The sequence below is a fragment of the Parasteatoda tepidariorum genome, chromosome 1 (assembly GCF_982258835.1).
Source record: "Parasteatoda tepidariorum strain Cologne lab strain chromosome 1, Ptep-v5.0, whole genome shotgun sequence".
NCBI classification, from domain to species: domain Eukaryota; kingdom Metazoa; phylum Arthropoda; class Arachnida; order Araneae; family Theridiidae; genus Parasteatoda; species Parasteatoda tepidariorum.
In genome coordinates, this window is record NC_141755.1 from 75,598,704 (window position 1) to 75,622,036 (window position 23,333).

A 23,333-nucleotide genomic window follows, 5' to 3' on the forward strand; every position below is an offset into this window, starting at 1 on the left:
GAATTCTTTTTTGATGTCCGGGATGGTTTTGTGACAATCAGCTTCAAAAATTCAATGAATAATGCGATCTTCTCGTTCGGTAGTTTTGAGAGGACGTGGTTTTCGTGATGCTTTTTCAATACTTTTGGTCACTTGAATAGATTTCAATACTTAGAAAACTGCTGTTTTTGATAATTTTAACCGCCTACCAATTTCTCTAATGCTTAAACCTTCTTTTCTCAGAGTATCTATTCGACATCTCTGTTCATTGCTAACATTTTTACCTTTACTCATAATAATGTTGAAATTTGTACTAAAAAAAATAAAAAAAATTATTAATATAATGTTTTAAAGCATCAAACAAAGATAATGTAGTAAATTACACTTACATTGATCAATAAATTGATTGTAATCATTCAATAACTCATGATTAGACAAACTGTCCTTAAGTATAAGAAACTTAGCAAAATATATTTTTTAAAAAACTTTTTATGAAACACTTGTGAACACGAATGAATTATTTGAGGATTGAAGTTCAACTAAGGTAGAATTCGTCATTATAGTTGATAACTTGATCAAAACATAATATTCATCCAATATAATGACGCATTCATTTTGAAAACACGTCCTTAAGTACGTGAGCGCCACTGTATGATGTTATTCTTTTACTATTACAAAATGTTGACAATTTCTCTTTAGAATGCTGTTGTTTTCAGCAAGGAATTTTTTATGAACTTGGAGTTACTTCTCTCATAACTTTAGCTTTAATAGGCCCATCTTTTTAATCTCAAAATCTTACTATACCATTCTTACAGATCTTAATGCTTTCCTTATAGAGTGCTTTGAATATTTCTTCCTCGGACCCCCTTCCTTTTGTCTTGAGTACGTGGGCAATATTGTTCTTAAATTTCTGTTCATGAGAAGTTCAGTAGGTGACTTACCACATTCTAACGGCGTTGCTCAGTATTTTAATAAAGCAAGTTGAAAATCTGTTACTCAGTCTTTGATTTTTTGTTTTGCAATCTTTTAACAATTTGAACTCCTTTTTCAGTAAGTCTATTTGACCTTGGAAAACTAGATGTGGACATTTTGAAATCATAGGGTTTAGCAAATCAATTTTTATAGTTTAAAAAGCATTAAACAAATGGAATGTATGCCATGGTCTGTCATTAAGGCAGTAAAGCTTCCTTACTCTCCGTGGGCTAGGGTGTACAACTATGTTGGTTAGAACAACCTACAACGAACCCGGAGGTTCTTGGTTCGATTCCTTTTGACAGACAAAAAAAAACTAATAACTAACGAATAATAACTAACGAACTTACAAATTGCGTCGGTTCTTAAATAAATTCGATTACTCCTTTTTTTTGTTAATTTATTTAATTTACTTTTTTTCATTTTGAACACATGGAATTAAAAATCTTTCTAGTAGGCTTTATTACCGACGCATAGTTTTCTTTTAATCTAATTCAATGTTTATCTATAATGCATATTAATCTATGAAAAAAAAAGCCATAGAGTTTGATTAAAAGATATATGTAGAACAAAAAATTTGTGAATTAAATATCAGGGAAAATCATAATAACTTATACTTTGAGCTACTTAAGTCTTTATTTTATTAAAAATATGTTTATTGGAATAAACGATTCAGAAATACAGAAGATGTATAAACGATGTTCTGTCCTATTTATAATTGCTTAATTCGAAAAAATTTTTTTTTAAAAAATTTTTGCTTCATTTTCAGCTTTTTTTCTTTTTAACCATACTGCAGTTGGATTAAAAACTGTTCCCATAAATTAACAGTCTTTAATAACATTGTAGCATTAACATGGAGAGCTCACAATTGATGTTAAAAAGAATGCTAACTTATTGACTTTGGAACATTAAAAAAATCTTGTCGGAAATAAATGGAAAAAAAAACGAAAATAAATTTTTATTTGAAAGTATATCAAAAAACACAAATCCGGTGATACTAGCTAAAAGTTTTAAAAAAATATTTTGTACTGCTCGTGCAAAACTTGAAGTATTTACTTACTTCTGTATCGCTTAATCTCTCTGATATAGTATCATTTTACAATACAATTAAAATAAATATAAAAAATTAATTTAAAACAAATAAATAATTATGTCTTTAAAAATAAATAAAACTATAAAAAGCTTAAATATTTCAGTGAAAAAAATTGCAAACCGCATTCATTTCTTAATTTAGGAATGAGATTTTACTCAAATTGAAGTGAGTAACAAGGAATCATTTTTAAAATAAATTAGCTTATTTTTATAGATTTTTATCATAGACTTAATTTTAAATTTTTCAGGAAATACAAGGATTTCGAATATCTTACATGAAAGCAACCTGCGTTTGGCTTGGAATCTTGATGTCATGTGGTATTCTATGGGCTGCTTTGAACTGGAGAAAGCGGTATTATATGTATTATAGTCATTCACCATGCACCTTGAGAAGAGCACAGAAGGTTTTGTTAATAGTAAGTGAACGTTTTCTTTGAACTTGTTTCTTTCTTGCCTATAAAATTCCATTAAAAAATATTTTAAAACAAAACCATGAAGCCTATTTTAACCTCTTGGGGACGGGTGATTCAGAAAAGCATTCGTGCAAAATCAGAATCAAGTTGTTATTAAATAAAAAACGGTAACTTAAATGTAGTCGTTGCTAATTTGACAGACTTACTTTGCTTTTACTTTAACTATTGTTAGTTTAATCATACATATAATCAATGTTAATTCAAAGAATAACTAAATAGTTTTATTTTGAACAAAGTAATGGTGAATTAAATAAATCAAACAATTATAACTCCACCCACAAATAAACTGTTAAGGAATTACTTTGATTACCAGTTTTATCTTTTTACCCTGATTGTTATGGTTTTATGCTGGCACGTATTTGTGACAGTCGGCGCGAAAGGGTTAATCAAAAAGTCATAATTATATTTCAGATAAGTTAAAATACTTGTTGTTGTTGTTGACGTAGTCCATTAAGACAATGAGGGGGCGATTGTTTTTTTTCTAATGGCACCATCTATGACTGAAAATTCGACTTCTGCCACACCCATACGTCACACCCGTTTACAGGGCAGATCCATTAATTCCTCCACAAATCGCAATTTTGACCTGAACCAGAGAACGATCACTCTCCAATCCAGTACACCAGAAGTATAATTTGTTATGTGAACATTTCATGGGAAGACTTTGTGACCCGGCAGATTTAAATTGTTCCAGTCACCATTTACTACACGGGCAGTCTTCTGCCGGCTAGATTCGAACTCTTGTTCTTACGAACGTTATTCCAGTGCAAAATTCTAGTTGGAATTATGATATAGTCTGAAAAATGTTATTTGGAAATGTAATCTAGTGAACTTTTGTCTTGGACTATAATGATAGAACACTGACTAGTGAATGTTAAATTTAGCCAACACTTCCTTAGAATTGAAAAAAGAAATTGGTTTTAAGGTGATGCGTCTAAACTTTTTTTAAAACAACCATTCCTAAAAAGTTATTTTAAATCAAACCTTAGAAAAACCCATACAACACAAAATATGCAAATACATTTCAAATAAGTTAAAAATCTCGATTCAGCAAAAACATGATTACCTGAGAAAAAAAATTGATATGTTATGTTGAAATCGCTTTTGTAATTTCAACCGATAAGAATATTGCTAGAAATGTAATTTTGTAAATTCATTTTATCTAGTATTTCCATTTTGGACTTATTTTAGACATATGTCTAACAAATGTATATTAAGTTTTAACGGACACTGCAGCCAAACTATATAAAAACTTTGATTTTAAGACGCTACGTCTGATATATTTTAAAACGCACTTGCAAAAAAGGATATTTCAAAGCAAGACTCAGAAGGCTATATAACAGAAAATGTCGCAACATTTCAAATGATTAAAAAATCTCGCTGAAACTATGTCATTGTCTCAGAAATATTATTTCAAAATGTAATCTTGTAAAATTTTTATCTCAACTGTTATCGAAATAAATCTGATGCAAAGTTTCAATGGATACTGCCTCGACTTTAGGATGTTTGATAAAGAAAAATAATGATTATAAACATTTTTGTCAGCTAAAAAGTATCCTATTAGAATCAAATTTAATACAACATAAACGAACATTCAGCCAATTTCATCGGGATTTTACTTTTCTTCAGTTTCCAATACCCTAAATAAAGCTTAATTTTCTTGGGAGCATAGGACATAAAATATTTAAAAAATGTAATTTTTAAGAAAAATACACACAGAATAAAGATTTTTTGTTTCAATTCATAAAATTTCAAAAAATTAGGAATGTACCAATTAGCTTAGCTTCATTCACTATAAATATAGTAGCTCTCTATTAAGTTTTTTAAAAGTTTTTTGATATCATCGTCCCTTGTCAATAACAAATCACAACTTAAATGCATGTACTTAAAATACAATATTTCTGATATAAAATAAAGTGTATGAAATAAATTATGTAATATAAATTATATAATATAAATTATATAATATAAATTATATAATATAAATTATGTAAAATAATCTAACTTTATTCACTGCTTTCATGTTAATTAAAATTCAATTTAATTTCACAGGATAATTATAACCAAGACTTCGTGGTAAAGATTAACTACCCATTGGACATAATCTCCAAGCAATCGAGATACTTCTATTTCAAAAAAATGAAATATGCTTGGAATGACAAGGAATCAACATTTACTGTTGTAGGGTAAGCATAAAAAATAATCGAAAATAGATAAACCCTATTTATCTCGATAATTTTCTTATAAAAAAACATAATCTGTTTTAAGATTCGAAAAAATTTAAAAACCTATAATAATCATAAACTTTTAGAGATAAACAGTGATGAATTTAGAAAAGTTTTCTTATTTGAGAGATTTTGCATTCGCACATGCATTTCAACTCGCTCACACATATGAGTTCTGCGCTGCGATGTTAATACAAAACAGTCTCAGTTCCTTACAGAGCGCGCGGGATGCTGTGAGAGATATCTTTAGAATAACTTTTCTCCAATACATTGACTCCCAGATTAATTTGTATACAACGAGAACATAGTAACCAAAACAATTCGCTTCTTAATTCGCTCGTTAAAACAGATTCGGAAGAAATGAGATACCCGCAAGTGACGTAGTGTAGGTTGCTATTGCGCATGCTCACGCAGCTCATGTGTGAACGGAATTTCCTCTAGATCAGTTAATGAGACTATAAAATTAAGTACTTGAAATGTCTTATGGCACTTTGTTTACATTTCGTAGTTTTGGAAGTGGATATAATATTTAGCTACATTGAATATTTGTGCTGTGAGAAATATTATTTTTTTCACGAACTTGAAAGCGGCTGCATTAAATAATAATTCCTTAGAAAAATTCTTTTTCGAAGCATCTTATTTTAAACATTGAGCAATAAACATTGACCTATATACTCTATAAAATAAAACAATATCCCAAATTCTTAATACCCATCTGTCTTATTTTAGAAAATAAATGTTACGAAATAGTGGATTTTCACATGACAAGTAAAAAATTTAAAAGTGTTTGATAAATAAATCAAACCTGTTATAAAATGTAATGGCTTGTTTTTATTACTTATTTTTTCCTCCTTATTTTATCTTCTGAATCGAAAAACTAAGATAAACTGTGTGTTTTATAACGCATGCATTAGAAAAATCTGCTTGTTTTTCATTCAACAAACGGTGAAAAAAATAATTTTTCCAGTGTTATGAATAAAAATGTTATAGTTTTGATTGAAAACTACAAGGAAATAGCCCTCATTTTTATTAGAAATTTTTATGAATTATTCCTTGCAAAAGAAATAAAATTATTATGATAAGTCACATGTACATTTTAAACATCTGAATTACTAGAGTAACTGATTAAGCAAAGACAGTGATTTATAAGTTACATGAAATTAGTTACGTAAACTTGATTAACATTCCTGCTTCCAGATAAAAATGCTTGCTTAAAAAATTTCAAAATTATTCAAAGGAAATTTAATAATAAGTATTTTTGTTTTCAGGAAATAAAGCTAAATTTTATACTTCTTGCACACTATTATTAAAATCACATTTTAGTACTTTTCTGGAATAGATACGTTTTATTACATAATCATTCATGTTTCTTTTCGTTGTCAACAATGAACAACACTGAGTGTATTGTCTTTGAAAGTAACGAAGAACTTTATGACTACTGATAAAATCTAATGAAAAAATAGCTCCAGAACTCTCTGTTTTACGAAATACATTTTAATGAGACATTTGTAATTCTATTTTTACTCCTAGTTATTACGACTGATATATTTAAAGTTCGTATTTCTTAAGCGGAATCCTAGAAATCCGTGAAAGATCACGTGTGTTCCGCAAGTTAACATTTATGGCAATAATGATTTTCCAAATCCGTAATTACATTTACATCAAAATAATAAATTATAATTTATTTGATATTTTGAGAAATTATTTTAAAAAATAGCATAATTTTTAAAAAATAATTCTTAAAATAAAATATTGAATAAATTACGAAACGAATATGCATTTTTAAAAAATCGCATCAGTATTTATCTAACTTTTCAATAGGAAAATAAAATGACCAAATTCTATCTAGATTAAAGAATTGATACCAATAAACAAATTTCTCCCAATACTTGATCCAGGAGTTCCGTTGTCTTCTGGATTGGGTTCAAAATTACAAGGCTACGTAGTTGAACATTAGTAGTCGTAAACCCGAAAATTGGATCGGCTGTTCAACGGTGATTATAAAATAAATTAAATTAATAAACAAATTTTATAAGTTTTTGGATATCTTAGTATCCAATGCATTTTCTAAGACGCATTAATTAATTAATTAATTAAGCTGTGCTGATTAAAAATATGCGGACCATTTTTTATCACCTAAAATTCTTTTCTTAGATCTTTATTATTTACATTTCACTAGAGCCATTTACTAAATTGAGTTCTCATGAGCATATCATTATCTAAGAAAACACTCAGGTTAAGTCTCGTCGCGTATATACTGCGTAGAAATTTCTTGTTAGAAATACAACACACATAAAATCTATACACCCTGAAAATACATATTAATCTAAGGTATATATCATTACGGTACACATCTTAAGGGTCCATGCAGTGGCAGATAGAAAACTGAAACAAAGAGCATCGAAAAAAAACATGATAAAAAAGATGGAAAAGTGGTACCGAAGCTTCAAATTGAACTTGGATTATAATCAAATTTTAAAAAATATTTATTTACATTCAAATAAATATTTAATTATATTGAATTCATGATTAATATCCTGAATCAAATCGGTCATTAAATTTATCTAATTGTTAAAGTAGTGTATTTTTCCGATGCTCTTTTCTTTTATAGAGCTTTCTTCTGTGGTTCTAGTATAAAATGCAATTCATTCAACTGTTTGACTTAATACTTCTGATTTTAAGACTATTGTTCATAAAAAGACGGTTGAAAAACTATGATTCTTCTCATTATGTGTTATCAAAACAAATATTAGATTTTCTTTGGTTAGTATATATCCATAGCTGCTAATAAATTTTATACATAAACTTGGGGTTCCGTCAAAAAATGTCCATTCCTTAAGATTCCAAAGCCGAAAAAAATCAGGAACAGTTGCTTTAGAAAACTATGAAGCAAAACCCTTTCACACAGATTATTAAAATAAAAAATTTATACCTTTTCCATATGTTCTGAAATTCTGGTGACTATTACTAGAAAAATAATGTTAAAGGAAAGGAAATTTTATAAATAAAACTTCCTTGAATTAAATTTTTTTATCAATATTTGAAACTATCAGAAAAAATAAATAATATAATAATTATTGCCAAGTTGTAAAGAATTGCAAAACTTTTTATTAGTAAAAACAGTATGTAAGTTATTGATAGATTCCACCCACTCTCAATGCGTATACAGTAAATTTGGAATTGCAGCACAATAGTTCCCGTTAGGAGAAACTAGGTCCATTATCCCAGTCAAGTAACCCATTGTATTTATTTAAAATCCAATAAATATTTAAATCTTAGATGGCAAAAACATTCTATCACCACTTGTTTCACAAAATGTATAAACAAAACAGTTTATACATAATATTTTTTAAATTCCTAGACAGAAGAACATCAGTTTAGAGTAGAAATCTAAATCAAAAAAACCTTTTTTTTAAATGAAATTAGTCCCAACGGTCAGAGTGTTTTATAGTGGGTAGCTTTTGTTAATGTCCCAATACTTTGCGTTTTATATTGAGCTCGAGAAACTTGTAATGCACTATTAGCCCAGCACTACATCATTTTGTAGGGGGCAAAAATAAGAAATGACACTAATGATATACAGTAGAATAAGTTAAAATTAAATGTATTCTAAAATTGAGGTTTGTCACTAAAATCAATAATTAGAAAGCTAAAGTCAAGTGATTAAAATAGCACAATGTAAAGAATAAAATACAGAATATAAAGAGGATAAAATACAATTAAATGTGCAAACTTAAATTGAAGCACGTAGTAAAATACTATGAAATGAATAAAATTAAATTGAAGCAAGAAGTGAAATACAATAAAATGAGTCAAATTAAACTGAAGCAAGCAGTTAAATACAAAGATAAAATATTGTAGCCCATACCCATTATTTAAAATCAATTGATTAAAATAGGTTGTGAAAATTCATAGAGACCATCTAAGAGACAGCAAAGAAATAAAGAGAGTCAGGGAATCCTGTGAATTGGATTATTTGGGTCCTCTGGGATTGTAAGTCTTCTAGTGTTATTCTTATGAGGATTTTGATAATAATAGTATATATGAAAAAGATCAATTATGGATGCATCAAAACATTCATGATTTTTTTATAAAAATAATCTTGATCTGAAATTCGTTCGTGTCCTTTGCATTTTCGAGATCATTTTGAAAAGGTCTAACTCTGCCGTGGTTGAATACAATATGCTTAATCACTCAAATGGAAAGTTTTATTCTGGAGATGATATATTTAATTATCTCAATGTTTATTGCCGAGAAGACAAAAATTATGGAAATATATACTGCCTATTCAGAACAAATCTCATATATCCAAAAGATGCATTCGTTCTGTAGATTTCGTAAACAATTTAACAATAATAAGTTTTCCCTACAATTTAAAACAATCATATCATGTTTTCTAATTAATTCGAACAAATTCATAATTTTATTTAAGACTTGTAAAATAATGCAAAAATTCATTAAACAAAACGATGCGGCAAAAATGCGAGATGATGTAGTACTTCGATTGTAAGCAAATTGTCTCCGCTATAGGTAGCGAATTAGATAATACCAACTGATTAAGGGAAAATTCTGTTTACACTTTCATCCGTGAGCATGCGCAAAGCATCCAAGAGGTCACATTTGTGGATATCAATGATCTTCTTCTTGAAGTGCAAGTACCCAATAATCACAAAAGAAAGCTTTATATTGTACAAAACTGAACTAGAAAATAAATCAGCTTACTCATTTATGATAATTATTTTCAAAAATTAGAATAAAGCTTGATTTCAATTATTTATATATTTTTTTGTTTGAATTTGGCAATTATTTACGCAATAACACGCATGGATCGTTTCGTTGTAAACACGAATATCACTATCACTTATTGATTGCAAAATAATTAGCAATTTCTCGATTAATACTTCCTATTTCTCAATTCTACACTCGAAGAAAAGTGCTTTGAATGTAGAAGGTGGTGGTTTACTTGTATGTTTTCAAACACCATCAAATTCTGAGTTTTGCAAACATTTTGTCAGGAACAGCACGCAACAAGCAGGCAAAAACAAGTAGGTAATCATTCAAGTAAATGGTTAACATGAGAGCAATTATTTCGATTGTGTAATTCGTAGAAATGGCAATAAAGGCTTTAAATGGTTACCTTTTTCTTCCGTCTATGAAGAATAAATTCACCGAAAGAAATGTTTTTAAATCCTTTCAAAAGAGATAAAACTGTTGCGATCACTCAACTATTTTATTCTGACAGGTTTAATTTTCAAAACGTTTTGAACACACTCTTTGGTTGAATTCGAATAATGCTCAACAAGACAAGAGTAAGCAAGAGTTTATGTAGGAGCAAGAGTTTATGTAGGCTTAATAGCCTACATAAACTCTTGTAACCAACGGTAAAAAAACATAATTAATTTGATAAAAACGTTATTTCTTTAAATCAGTGTTCGTAATAAGCGAGTTTTACTGCAAACGCATTGATTCTTCAGCTTAACAGTACGACAATTGGCTATGTTGTAAAATGCTTTTGAAGCCTTGAGAGTTCAAATCAAGTGTTAAAGTAAGAACATTTAATACTTACAGCTGACAAGGCACACTATAGCGAATTATTTCACTGAAAAATATTTTGATAAATGTTTGATAATTTTTGAAACGAAAATTATAAAGTGATTGTGTTTCTTTAGAGGACTTAATGCAGAAAAATGTTCTTTCTTCCACCAATTTAAAAAAGGAATGTCTTCAACGGAAGCAGATCGCTGTTTGAGTTTTTATGGAAAAAATACTATTCACATTCAAGTGAAACCAGTCATACGTTTAATTCTTAGAGAAGTAAGTTGAAAGTTACATATCGCTCAACGAAAATAACTATGTATGATTTCTCCTCCTTTTAAATTTCAGCAAAATCGCAGTAGTAATAATAAGTAACAAGAAATTTAATAATTGAATGCTTAAATTACTTAGAAGAAAATTCCAACGTATATAATAAGAATTCTCAACCGTTTTAGGAAGAAAGTTTTATCGCTTTCTTAGAAATTGCGTTGATGCTCTATGTAGGCAATAATTGCTACGAAAAGGTAAGCTGTGTTTTCAAACATTCACTATAAGTTATAATACATTGAAATGAAGTAACTTCTTCAGCCATTTCACGCATGCGGAAAAATGTGATAAATGAAGTTTTTTTTCACTCTGTTTGATTGGGTAACAGATACACTGCAAAAAAATCGGATCAAATTATGGTAATTTTTAGTGGTAACATTTTTATTACAAACCTATACGCGTTTCAGTGTTACAGCGGTAACAGAAAGGAATGATCAAAACAAAAAGTGCTTAATCCGACAGAAGTTACGGCATACTCTGTTAAAAATTATCGATCAAATTACGGTAAAAAGTACCGGCATTCAGAGTGTCGGTATTTTTTACCATAAATCCATTTTTAACGTAACATGCTAAGGCACAAAAAAATCAGATATACCGTAGTTTTTATAGTAATAATTCGAGTAAAAGCACGGAATCACTCTAATTAAATCAATGTTGCTGTAAAAGTTGCGGTATAATATTTTATGGTAAAAGTAGAAGTGCCAGTACCGTAATTTGATACGGAATTTTTTACTATATGCACTTGAAACATATAACTTACTGAAGTTCCATCATACAAATATCATAATCCTGAAAATATCCCACAATTGTTTGTTTTAACTCTTTTGACCAAATACTTCACAAAAGCCAGAATTGTCTTCCCTTTTACGTTATTTTTTCCCATGCTAGTTTTTAGATTTAATTGTACCATAGAACTTTTTGAAGCTCTATGATTTAAGCACTATAATCTCGAAGGGGTGTCCGGCAATTTACGTTATAATTATTATATCCAAATATTACACAAAACAAAATTTAAGAGTGTCTTTCTTTTCACGTTCATTTTATCTCATGTAAAATACTGGTTTTTTCAGAGTTTGGTGAAGCCATAGAACCATAAAACCATTAAAAGTTAAAACACCATAGTCGCGAAAATGGCTCATTCTATACTTCCTACTTATGACTCAGAAAGCCATATTCGAATCATGATCACAATGATGAACACATATAAAGAAAATGATCATAGTCTGGAATATGATAGCTATACTTTATTTAGTATTTTTTCTGCTTTTGCCGATAACAATTTTAAGTTTGTTTAGCTTTTTTGGTGGAAAATGAAAAAAATTTTCCTTATATCAATCCATTTTAAAGTTACTTTTTAATTCAACAATACATTTTCTGAGATTTTGGTTTTCAAGTTACTAAACGGAATTCCTAACCTTTAAACACAACTGCACATTGTAAAAAATTCTGAATCAAATTACGATTTAAAGTACCGGTGCTCAGGGCACTGGTACGTTTTACTGTAAAATTCATTTTACGTTTACCGTAAAATCCATATTACTGAACGAAAAAAAATCGATATACTGTAATTTTTAGAGTAATAATTACAGTAAAATCATCGAATCACTCTGATTAAGTAAATATTACAATAAAAATTACGGTACAATATTTTACTGTAAAAATAGATTTCAGGTAAAATGCATTTTGCGGATGATGCACCTGGTACTTTATAACGTAATTTGATCCAACATTTTTCATAGTTTTTAGATACTAGATTTTCCCAGTACCAGTTTTGAATAGTTTGCTTTGGCGTATTTACATTAGTATGAAAAGATTTCAAACAAGCATTAATTCGTAACTAAACGCTTAAAAATTAATAGCCTGTTTCGAATTGTTTGTAAAATTATGTACTTCTTATAAAAATGCACCCGCAGTTCATTTACTTGTCAATCTTGTTTCTGAGAAATCGTATGGTTTATTTTAGTTCTCTTAAAATAAACTGAATGCTAAAACTTCAGATATAAATTTCATTTTTTCTTATTATTTCTTTCAGGTTGTTAGTCCATTTTATATCTATCAAGTATTCATTGTTACTGTCTGGTTTCTGCAATATTATTATCAGTTTGGAGTATGCATCATAGTATTATCCGTGATATCCGTTGCTGCTACAGTGTGGGAAACAAGAAAAGTAAAAACAATAAAAAAAAATAATATTTTCTTCCTGTTAAACTTTTTTTTTTGAGTTTAAGTTCTTGACAAAGTTCTGAAATTAAAATGTTTCTTTTAGTATAACTCCTTCAAATTACTAATTTCTATTTTTTACGTACAAAAGAGTTTATTTATAAAAGTATAGGTTTAAAATTTTAAAGCAATATAATATATATATCACCGGTGATAATAATCAAATTTTAAAATTTGATGTCGAAAACAATTAAATATTTAAACAGTTAAATAGTGAAAATCTTATTACCACATTTTCCAAACTGGCTGTCATGATGTTTAAGAGAACGCTCTATCACCGGAAAAACTTTTCATGTCAAATTATTTTTCATTTTAATTGGTATTTTAAAATTTAAAATTTACATGAAAATGAATTCGAGTAAATCGAGAGTAATCCGCGTAGTTTCAAATGTTGAAAAAAATGTGTTCAAAATATCAAATTGCTGACAAATTATTGCAGGATAACTTCCCCATTGCGTATTCCTAAAATAAACCAGCAATACTACTGGATAAAAAACTTAATTTACTTCAAAAATATACTTATTGGAAATAATAGTCATGGTTTCAAGCGCTCAAAAACAGGCACCCATTTTCTAGACTTGCCAGACTTGAATGAAAAGAAACAAAAGTGATAAGAAATATAAAACGCAAAATTATATTATATTTCAAATCACTTTTATTTCTTATCATTCACGTCTGACACGTTTTGAAAATGGGCGCCTGTTATTGAGCTTTCATGGTTAATTCTAGGTTTATCTGAACTCACTTTTTCTATAATTTAAATTGCCTACGTAAGTGAAAAAGCATTTACAATAATGGGTTTCTCACTCAGTATAGCGCCCTCTGAGAATCTGTGAATTTGCATATCAGATATTTTTTACTAAGCGTATTATTAGTTCAGAAAATAAAAATTGTGTAGATAATCGTTAATATTCGTAAATTCTGCACTGTAAAAATTCCGAATCAAGATACGGCATTAAGTACTGGCCTGGCACTTTGGGTGCATCCTCCTTAAAATTTATTTTACCGTAAAATTCTATTTCTGTAAAAATTACGGTTTATCAGAATTTTTGTTCCGTAACAAATTTCAGTAAAGATTGATTTTACGGTAAAATGTACCGGTAATTTGAGTTCCAATACTTTTTACCGTAATTTGATATGGAACTTTATGCAGTGTTCCTTCGGATAAAGTAATTTTTTTTTACATTTATCAAATTTGTTATAAAGATGTATTAAATGTAACTAAATAATTTCAAATGAAACACTAGAAAGACATTTAATTTATCAACACATTAATGCCCTCTTAATTTTTGCTAAACTTTTTTTAAAATCAAGTGTGGTTAGGGTTTTGATCAGTGAATTTCTAGACTAGAGTTAAAATTATAATCCTGTTCATGGTGCTAAAAAAATTAAATGATTTTATTACTCTAAAATTAAATTTCAAAGTTGTCGTATTCACATACAAAAATATATTTACAGGAATGAAATTCAAACTTAACAATGCTATTTGTTACATAAATAGTATGGAGTTTATTAATTAAATTTTTCACGAAATTTTTTTACAGCAAAGTCGATCGTTAAGAGAAGCCATGAGATCTGAAACGACTGTTACTGTTTTCAGAGATTCGAAAGGTAGGTTTTAATTTATTTAATAATTTATTATTTAGTTTTAAATAATTTTTTAAGTCTACTGCTCATTTGTGTTTAACTTAGGCAGTACTTGAGAGTATTATGAATTTTAAAAGCCTTTTTACATGGAAAAGTTAAAGCTCAAAGTTCTTTAACGGTTTTGTTCGAACTTCTGATATATATTTTTTTTATTTTCCTTGAAAAAATTATAAGTTAGAAATATTTATTTCATCATAATTCAATGCTCAGACATAATTCATTGAAAAATCAGAAACAATGGCGAGAATTTGCTCAAACCACTAAATAAATTTAATTTAAACTAAAACTTAGTTTGATAATGTCCAACAATTATTGATTTGGTTTCGTTGTTGACCTATGCTAAAGCTACACAAAGGAGCTATTGTTGACGATATAAGATTTATCAATAATAATGATTTAAAGACAATATTGCACTGAAAAAAAATAGGATTCAAACTGCCAGATTATGGTACCGTGTTTCTGGCACTATGGGAACACCAAAAAGCTCGGTAATTCTTACCGATGCACCCTGGTAATAGTTTTGATGAAATTAACAATAAAATATGACTTTAAAATAAGTGGTAAAATTTGCTAAATGATTAAAATTTTATCATGATACCTTATAGCATTGCATAAAAACCATTTATTTGGTTAAATCTCAAAGAGAAGTCTAAAGCTCTAAAATAATACTTCAATATTAACTCAAATAAAACTTCATCTTCTTTTTCATTTAAAAAGCAGCAAAAAAACAATCTACGGCAAAAAACAATGTAAAACAAAGTAAAAAGTTTAAAAGGTTTAACAAAGTAAAAAGGTTTGACAAAGTAAAAAGGTTAACGTGTTAACTTAAACTTTATAACCCAGAGTTAACTTAATTACAATTGACAAACTTCTTGAATAATTCAATCAACTTGAATAATCCATCAATTGTTCTCATCAACGAAACGCTTAAATTATTATGATCAACAAATTTCTCGAAATATTATAATCAACGGCTCTCCAATAAGCGATACGGTTCTAAATCCAAAATCAATACCCAATTTAAAGTTCTTCATTACTTAAAGATTTCACTGTGAATTCTGTTATTTATATTAAATATTATATAAACACTTTAATTTTTCCACTCATCAAACCCTTGAAAATATTTCAAAAAATAAATTACTTAAAAGATTTAAACTTCAACACGATTCCAAACTCAAAATCAATGCCCAAATCTAAAAGTATTTTAGTATTTTGTTATTAAAATTTGATATCCGATTATTCGCATTAATGAAACACTAAAATTTTTCCGAACATCAAATTTCTTAAAATATTTTAATCAACAATTTCTTAAAAAGATCGCTTATACAATTCTAAATCTCATACCAGTTTTTATTGTCACTAAAATGAAAATAATGTACTGCAAAAGTTTCTAAATAACTGTTTGTTTTCTATGTTTTGATTGATTTAGAGACGAAAGTACATTCAGAAGAGTTGGTTCCAGGCGATGTTATAATTTTACCTTATTCTTGTAAAACCATATCTTGCGACTGCGTCCTAATATCTGGAAGTTGTGTAGTCAATGAAAGCATGCTTACTGGTAAGAAGTACTCGAAAACACAATTAATAATAAATAAAATGAGGCTTACTGTTGTAACATTTGCTGTTCAAAAAATATAACGTCAAACATTATTTAATGGTATTAAGAAATTTTTGAGTAATTATTGCATATTTTTTTCTCGCAAAAGTATAATCCAACCCATGTTTAATATACAGTTTGAATAGATAATTATATTAACGAATGCAATAAAGAAGAAAAGTCTAATTGACACGAACCGAGTAATATTATATTCATTTAATTATCACTAGAGCAAATAGCTCTATTGGCTTATGGAGAGTTTGTCAGGCTTCGCACAAACTCAACGTAAACCAATCCTGATTTGTCTGCACCTTCATAGCGATCATATTCTCCCATTTCCAAATATCCACAATGCTGAAGTTAAGACTACACAAATTTAGAATGGCACAAATTTAGATTCGTTACTTTTTAAATTTAGTACTTTCACTTGAGCTTTCGTTACTTTTTTAGGAAAAAAGTACAAGTATTTGTAACGGAAATGTCGAATGAAATCGTTACATTTTTCTAAAACTCGGTAAGCTTTCTTAAAATGAAAAAAAAAAAAAAAAAATTTAAAAATTTTAAAAAAATGTTTATGTTTTTTTAATTTGTTGATTAATTAACGGATTTATTTTCAATTAACGGAAAGCATATCAATTTTGAATCGATATCCAATCGTAAAAAAATTATATGTGAAAAATAATACTACAGTACCTTCTAGTGCTCCCGTGGAGCGCTTATTCAACGTGGCTAAGCATGTTCTAAGAAATTCTCACAGCAGACTCAGTGACACCACTTTCGAAATGCAATTATTTTGCAAAATAAATAAAAATATTAATTAGCAAGTTATTTTCATTCATTTTTGAGTTTTACGCATTTTTTTAATACATTTTAAATAAAAAATGTTTGATTTTGTTAATACGTTTTTTAATTTTCTTTTTGAACTCACTAATGATACATTTTTGTCTTAATACATTTTTTACTAAATACATTTTTACCTAGTACATTTTTTATTAAAATTATGTTTATGCCCGACCTTGTCAAACAACGCCCAGTCAAATCTCTAAGAACTTCAGAACTATTTGTGCTATTGAAAACTATTATACTTACTATTTTAACTCTTGAAAACTCGAAGGTATTAATTTAGCCGCTGATACTAAAATTCGTTTACAAATTTTAATTATTCCGTTAGGCAGAAATGTTCGGAAAATGATTTTCTCACATGACTTCAGCATTAGCCATTGTTGCAAATAAAATTGTAGACTGTTCGGTTTCAACTTATACTGCACATTCAATTATTTTTTACTAGCTCAAAGATCACAAAGCTATCTGAAACCCCGTGTTTGCTTTGCTTATGTTTGTGCTTTTAAAACGCGCTTCTATAGAGTAAAACAATTTTAAATCAATGGTAATTTAAATAAATAAAAATAATAAACTGAAAATTAAAATCAATAGATAAAATATCTTTTTCGTGCAAATCCATAAAAAATTTGATATTAAAATTATATTTGATTTTAAAATTATATTATACTATTATATTATAAAATTATATTATAATATTCCTCCGAATTTAAAAATAAAATAATGTCCATAACTTTCAAAATTAAAAATAATTAAATAAATAACAGCAATTTTGCAAAACCATTAATGAACATAAGAATATTATTTAATAAAATTTTAGGTTACTTTGAATTTTCGATTCCTTAGAAATGAACTTTTAAATCGTTACTTTTTTTGTTTAGTACTTGTACTTTTTCTTGTACTTTTTACTCGTTACTTTTTAAAATAAGAACTTTTTACTTTTTACCCGTTACTTTTTTTAAAAATACTTGTACTTTTACTCGTTACTTTTTAAAAGTAACGTTGCCATATATGTCCTGGTGTCAAAAAATTACTAATAATGTTATTGCCATTAGTGACCCCCACTTAGAAACTGCTTAGTTGTTTTAAATTCGATTATTTTTTTAGCATTTTTCCATTATTTATTTTATTTAATTATTTTTTTCTACCGTAGGAGAAAGCATCCCTATCACAAAGGTTCCGGTTTCTGAAGATGATGATTCTTCTTTCGATGTTTCTTCGAATAAACGAAGCATCCTTTCGTGTGGCACGGAATTGTTGATTAGTCGGTGCTCTGGTGATTCTTCTGTCAAAGCTGTTGTTTATCGAACCGGTAAATTACTCGATTACCTATCAGAATTTTAAAAAAAATATTCGGGATTTATAATCCGTTATGATTTGGTTTATAACTTAACTGAATTTATCTTAAACTTAAAACGAAAGTTAGACACAAAATCTGCAAAAATTTCTCACAAGTTGATTTTTCTAAAATTAAAAAAGCATTTTGTCATGTGGTACAGAATTATTCATAAGTTGATGCTCTGGTGATAGGTGGTTAAGTGATCTTTCAATCAAAATAGTTAATCATCTGATACATTATAGCTTAATGTAATCAGAAAATGAATCCAATTTGCAAAAACAAAAGAGACAAAGAAATAAATTAACAATTGAAACATTGAATCAAAATGGAAAAGAGCCTAAAGCAGCTAAAACTAAATTTGCTTTATTTTAATTTAGATATTCAAACAAACATTAAGATATTTAGATATTCAAACAGACGCCCGGTGGCTGAGCGGTAGCTCTTCTAGCTGTCGTGCCACAGGTCCCTGGTTCGATCCTCGGGCCGGGCAAAGTTGACTCAGCCTTTCATCCCTTCAGTGGATTGATAAATGAGTACCAAGCATGCTTGGGAACTAAACACTGGGGGTTCCACTTTCGGCTGACCACCTGACCGGAACATCTGCTCCTGCACCCCGGAGCCCAAGGTCAAGAAAACTGAGATGGGCACAGTAGACCTTGGTCATCTATGAGCTGTCGCGCCACTGAGTTTGGTTTTGCTTAGATATTCATACAAACATTAAAAATAAAAGATATGTGTGTTTGTGAAACAGCACTTCTTTAGGAGACACACTGCCTACAAACGCATAGGAGCCTTTCTGTTGTCAGCGGAAAAACCAAAACTGACAGTGCCCCGAGGCCCCATAATGGATAGACAAATAAGAGAAAATTATTATCAGAATTGAAAAGTACAGAAAATAATGAACCAGCAAACACTAGTACACATAGTAAGACTTAAAAATGAAACGCCTACTTATAAATAAAAATAGTTACAGTTACAGTAACTATAGTAACTTATACATCAAGATTTATTTATTTGGATAAGTATAAAATTGTTTTATAAAAAAAAACCAAAACACACCTAATTGCAATATCCGTGCTTCAAAAACTAGCAGAAATTGTGACGGGACACAATATCAAATTTTTATAATTCAAAAATACTAATTTTATGAATGCGAAATTAGAAAATAATGTGAATAATGTGAAACTTTGAAATCATTTGATAAGCTATCAAATTAAATAAATTTCAATTCAAAAGATAGAAACAACAAAAAAATCTTTTTAGCTTGCAAAAGATAGCCGGATAACAAGATGATCAACCTTGTAATTTAAATCATAAATAAAGTATTTTCCTGGCGTGAATCGTCGTATTTTGGATACTCGATATTCTTTCAATTTATATATTATAAGTGGAAAAAAAATTTACTTGTTAAAAAAATTTTAAATCAGTTTGAACAAATCTGAACTTATATTAAATTTTGTTATGAGCCAATTATTAATTATGATTAACCTTTTTTTTAAATTATAATAAGCTTTTTTATTAACTATGCAAAAATATTTTCAGAATTAATTTCAAAATTTTTCCCAAAATCTTCTTATTTGAGTTTGTTTGAATGTAAGCGGAAACAAATAAAATAAGTTAAAAGGCATCAGAGAAAAAAAAATAGAGATATAATCGTTTTTAAAAAGAAAATAACAATTGATCTGCATAATAAAAAACAATTCAAATTTAAATTATTTTGTTACATGTTTTGAAAAGGTTTTTAAATAAATTTTCAAATTCATTTAATTTACTTATTTATCTAATAATTTTTGGTTTAAGCACCTTTTTAATATAGGTTGTATTTAAAAGACTTTCTAAGCATAAAAAAATAAAATTTGTTTTTTTCATAAATAATTGTTTGTTAATGACACTAAAAAGGGTTTCTTACTTTATTTGATACACCTTTTTCCAGATAAAAGCAGAAATTTCAGAGTTTCTAAAAGTTAGAACTAACTTTTATATGCTTTAAACTATTGTAATATAGAAGTATTGAAATAAAATGAATTTTAATCTCTTAGGATTTTCTACTGCCAAAGGAGAATTAGTGAGAGCTATTCTTTACCCTAAGCCCGTTAAAATTAAGCTTCACACAGATTTATTAAAGTGCATGGTTATATTTTTTGTTCTTGGTAAGTGTATATTTATTTTATTTAATTTTGAATTAATTAACTTATTTATTTATTTATTTATTTAATATTTATTTATTTACTTATTTTTGTAAGGAGTTTGATGAATTTTAATAACAACTAGCTACGCGTAATCAGAAATATGTTGAATACGCTGAAAAAAAGCAAAAGCAAAATAATATTATTTTATTTATTACCATTTTTTTTAACTTTAAAACGTAGTTTGTATCAAATGTACGTACTAAATTAAAAATACATGTAATTAACATAGAGTTTCGAAATTGAAGTAGAAGATATTTCTTATTTATTAGTCTATTGTTTATTATTCAATTATTTATTAATCTATTACTTACTATTCTATTATTTATTATTTTATTATTTATTAATCTATCATTCATTATTCTATTACTTATTATTCGATTATTTATTATTACATTATTTATCATTATTAACTCACATCATATTATGCAACTCACAGCATTGTACGAAAAACGTTTAATTTCTGCACTATTTGAATTTTCATTCTAAAATTACGGTAAAATAAGCAGTAACATTCTGTTTATTCAATAAACCGTGAAGTTTACGGTTAGCAATATTTCTGTTCCTTTACAGATTTAAAACCGTTTATGACTAGCATGGCTTAAAAGAACGTTACATTACTATACGGAAAAGTAAACATTTACTATTAGAATGGTTTCAAAATTTTAAATTTATTGCTACAAATTTATTATAAATTAAATAACCACCCATTAGAAATTTAAAAAGAAATGCAAATTTTTGAAGTGAATGGGATTTTTTTTTTCAGAATTCACTTTTAATTTGATATTAAATGAGTAATATTGCTTTGTGTAATACAATATCATTTAATCCAGCTACTTAAATAACTTCTACATTTGATTTGGTATTTTTAACAACAAACAAAGCTTTTAATATTGCAAATTATTTTTCCTGTACAAATAAAATATTTCAATTTATTGCATTATTTATTGTTTATTTTAAAACATTTAAAACATTTCCTTGACTTTTGATTTTATTTAGAAGTTTTTTGAATGTATTTAAAAAGTTTTAAATTACTTTATGCTTCCAGATATATTTCACACGCATTTCAATAAATGTATTTATATTATTTGGGCATTTTTTTTAAAAAAACTAATCAATGATCATTTAATTCGCATTTAACTGTGCAAATATAGCTATAAATATTTTATTAAAATTTTTTGCTACTTTAAAATCAATGAAATATTTATTGAGGTATTTGTTTTTCTATTGTTTATAATTTTCGAATTATTTCAATAAAGAGTTAAGTTTTCATAAACAAATATTTTCAGTGCTACAAAAACTTATTTCAAAATAAGTTTCTGATTTTTAAGTTTTACTCTGAAGTAAAATAATATTTTAAATAATTATAGGGATACCAGCATTAATATACACAGGAATTGTTACCACTAGACTTGAGGTAAGATTTCTAAGCTCCCTTAACTTTAAATTTTATCTATTAATATTCTTTCCATTTCTTGTATTTAGATCTACAAATAGCTTGATTGCAGTTTTATTCAAATTGTTGCTGGTTTTCATTCTTCATTCAAATATTTGTGCATCACAAATCAAAAATTTTCTTAAACTTGTTTTAAAGCCGAATTAAAATGCTCAAAATACTTTAAATACTATGTAGATACATAGTACTATGTTGAAGAAGAGTACTAGTACTATGTTAAAGAAGAGTGAATGCATCTGCTTCAAGAGAACCCGTTTGCATATAATGATGGTTCGTCTATTAACAATCAATAACCAACGGTAGCCAATTGACAAAAGTTTCTAATTCGAAATCTTGCATTAAAAATGTGACTATCAAAAAATAGGCCTTCATTTGGTCAATGACGGTGTAAATAATGCCAGACGCGTATGTTTTAATATATTTCTCAAACTCCTAATAGTTTTGATTGACATATTTTTTAAAAAAGTTATTGAAATGTTCATGCGAATTAAATTATCCCTGTAGTCTGCATCTAACCCTGCCACATTTTCCTAATTTTGTAAAATTATAATGTTTAATTATGAACCCAAAAAATGTTTCCTATGACAAGTCCGGTGAACGTGGGGGCAATTGTAGAGGCAAAATATCAAATGCAAGAAAGGAATAATTTTTGTGCCCTATGATTTTTTTTCTCGCTGCCATCTTCCGGTAAATATTAAAAGTAATTTTATTGTAATAAATATTTGCGTTTTCCGGAGATTACCTTGATAAGCACCTGAACAGGCTATAAAAAGCTTATATTCTTTCATATTTAAAGTTCGTTTTTCGTGCATTTACCATTGAAAGGAAAAATGATTGACGTTGCATGAACACAAAGAGAGACAACCTTTAATTAAGATTATTTCTTTTAAATAAATTATATTATTATGCTACTGAACAAAAATTAGATATTCTCATTCTAATATCACAAACTGCGAACTAAAAGTAAATTAATTTTCTAGAGTGGCAAGATGTTTATTTATATTGGAATATCTGCTATGCTTTATTCTTATAGAATCAATTACCTGAAACGCTTTCTTAATAGGCCCACCCTTGGGACATAGCACTTTTTCTGCTGAACGTCGTCACTTTCTTTGTTCCGCCTGCTCTTCCAGCTGTTCTCACGAGCATCAATGAACAAGCCCAGAGAAGACTCAGAAAGGAAGGGATATTCTGCCTCAACACTCGTTACATCAATGTTGCTGGAGGATTAGACATCGTTTGCTTTGATAAGGTAAAATTAACACTTTAGTTACTATTGAATGAAGTACCATATTTAAATATGTCTTTATTTTCCCCATAGGAACCAAACAGCTTTTGAATCACACACGTTGTAGTAACTTTTATCTGCTTGTTAGTAAATCAAATATAACAGAATATACTCGATATTAGAATACATAAATTACATGTCGTTATTACTATACAGA

At 27.9% G+C, this 23,333-nt stretch overlaps 1 protein-coding gene across 5 annotated transcripts in view; it reads left to right on the forward strand.

Moving 5' to 3' along the window:
• Window positions 1-23,333, forward strand: part of LOC107456608 (polyamine-transporting ATPase 13A3) — a 101,322-nt gene that overhangs the window by 45,098 nt on the left and 32,891 nt on the right. For all 5 annotated transcript variants that reach the window (XM_087166987.1, XM_087166988.1, XM_087166986.1 and 2 more), the window contains exons 3-12: window positions 2,292-2,459; window positions 4,569-4,702; window positions 10,411-10,555; window positions 12,636-12,770; window positions 14,368-14,434; window positions 15,900-16,028; window positions 18,061-18,219; window positions 20,286-20,396; window positions 21,803-21,849; window positions 22,952-23,140. In XM_087166987.1, coding sequence (XP_087023113.1) covers window positions 2,292-2,459; window positions 4,569-4,702; window positions 10,411-10,555; window positions 12,636-12,770; window positions 14,368-14,434; window positions 15,900-16,028; window positions 18,061-18,219; window positions 20,286-20,396; window positions 21,803-21,849; window positions 22,952-23,140 — 1,284 coding nt within the window. The remainder of the gene's footprint in view (window positions 1-2,291; window positions 2,460-4,568; window positions 4,703-10,410; window positions 10,556-12,635; window positions 12,771-14,367; window positions 14,435-15,899; window positions 16,029-18,060; window positions 18,220-20,285; window positions 20,397-21,802; window positions 21,850-22,951; window positions 23,141-23,333) is intronic.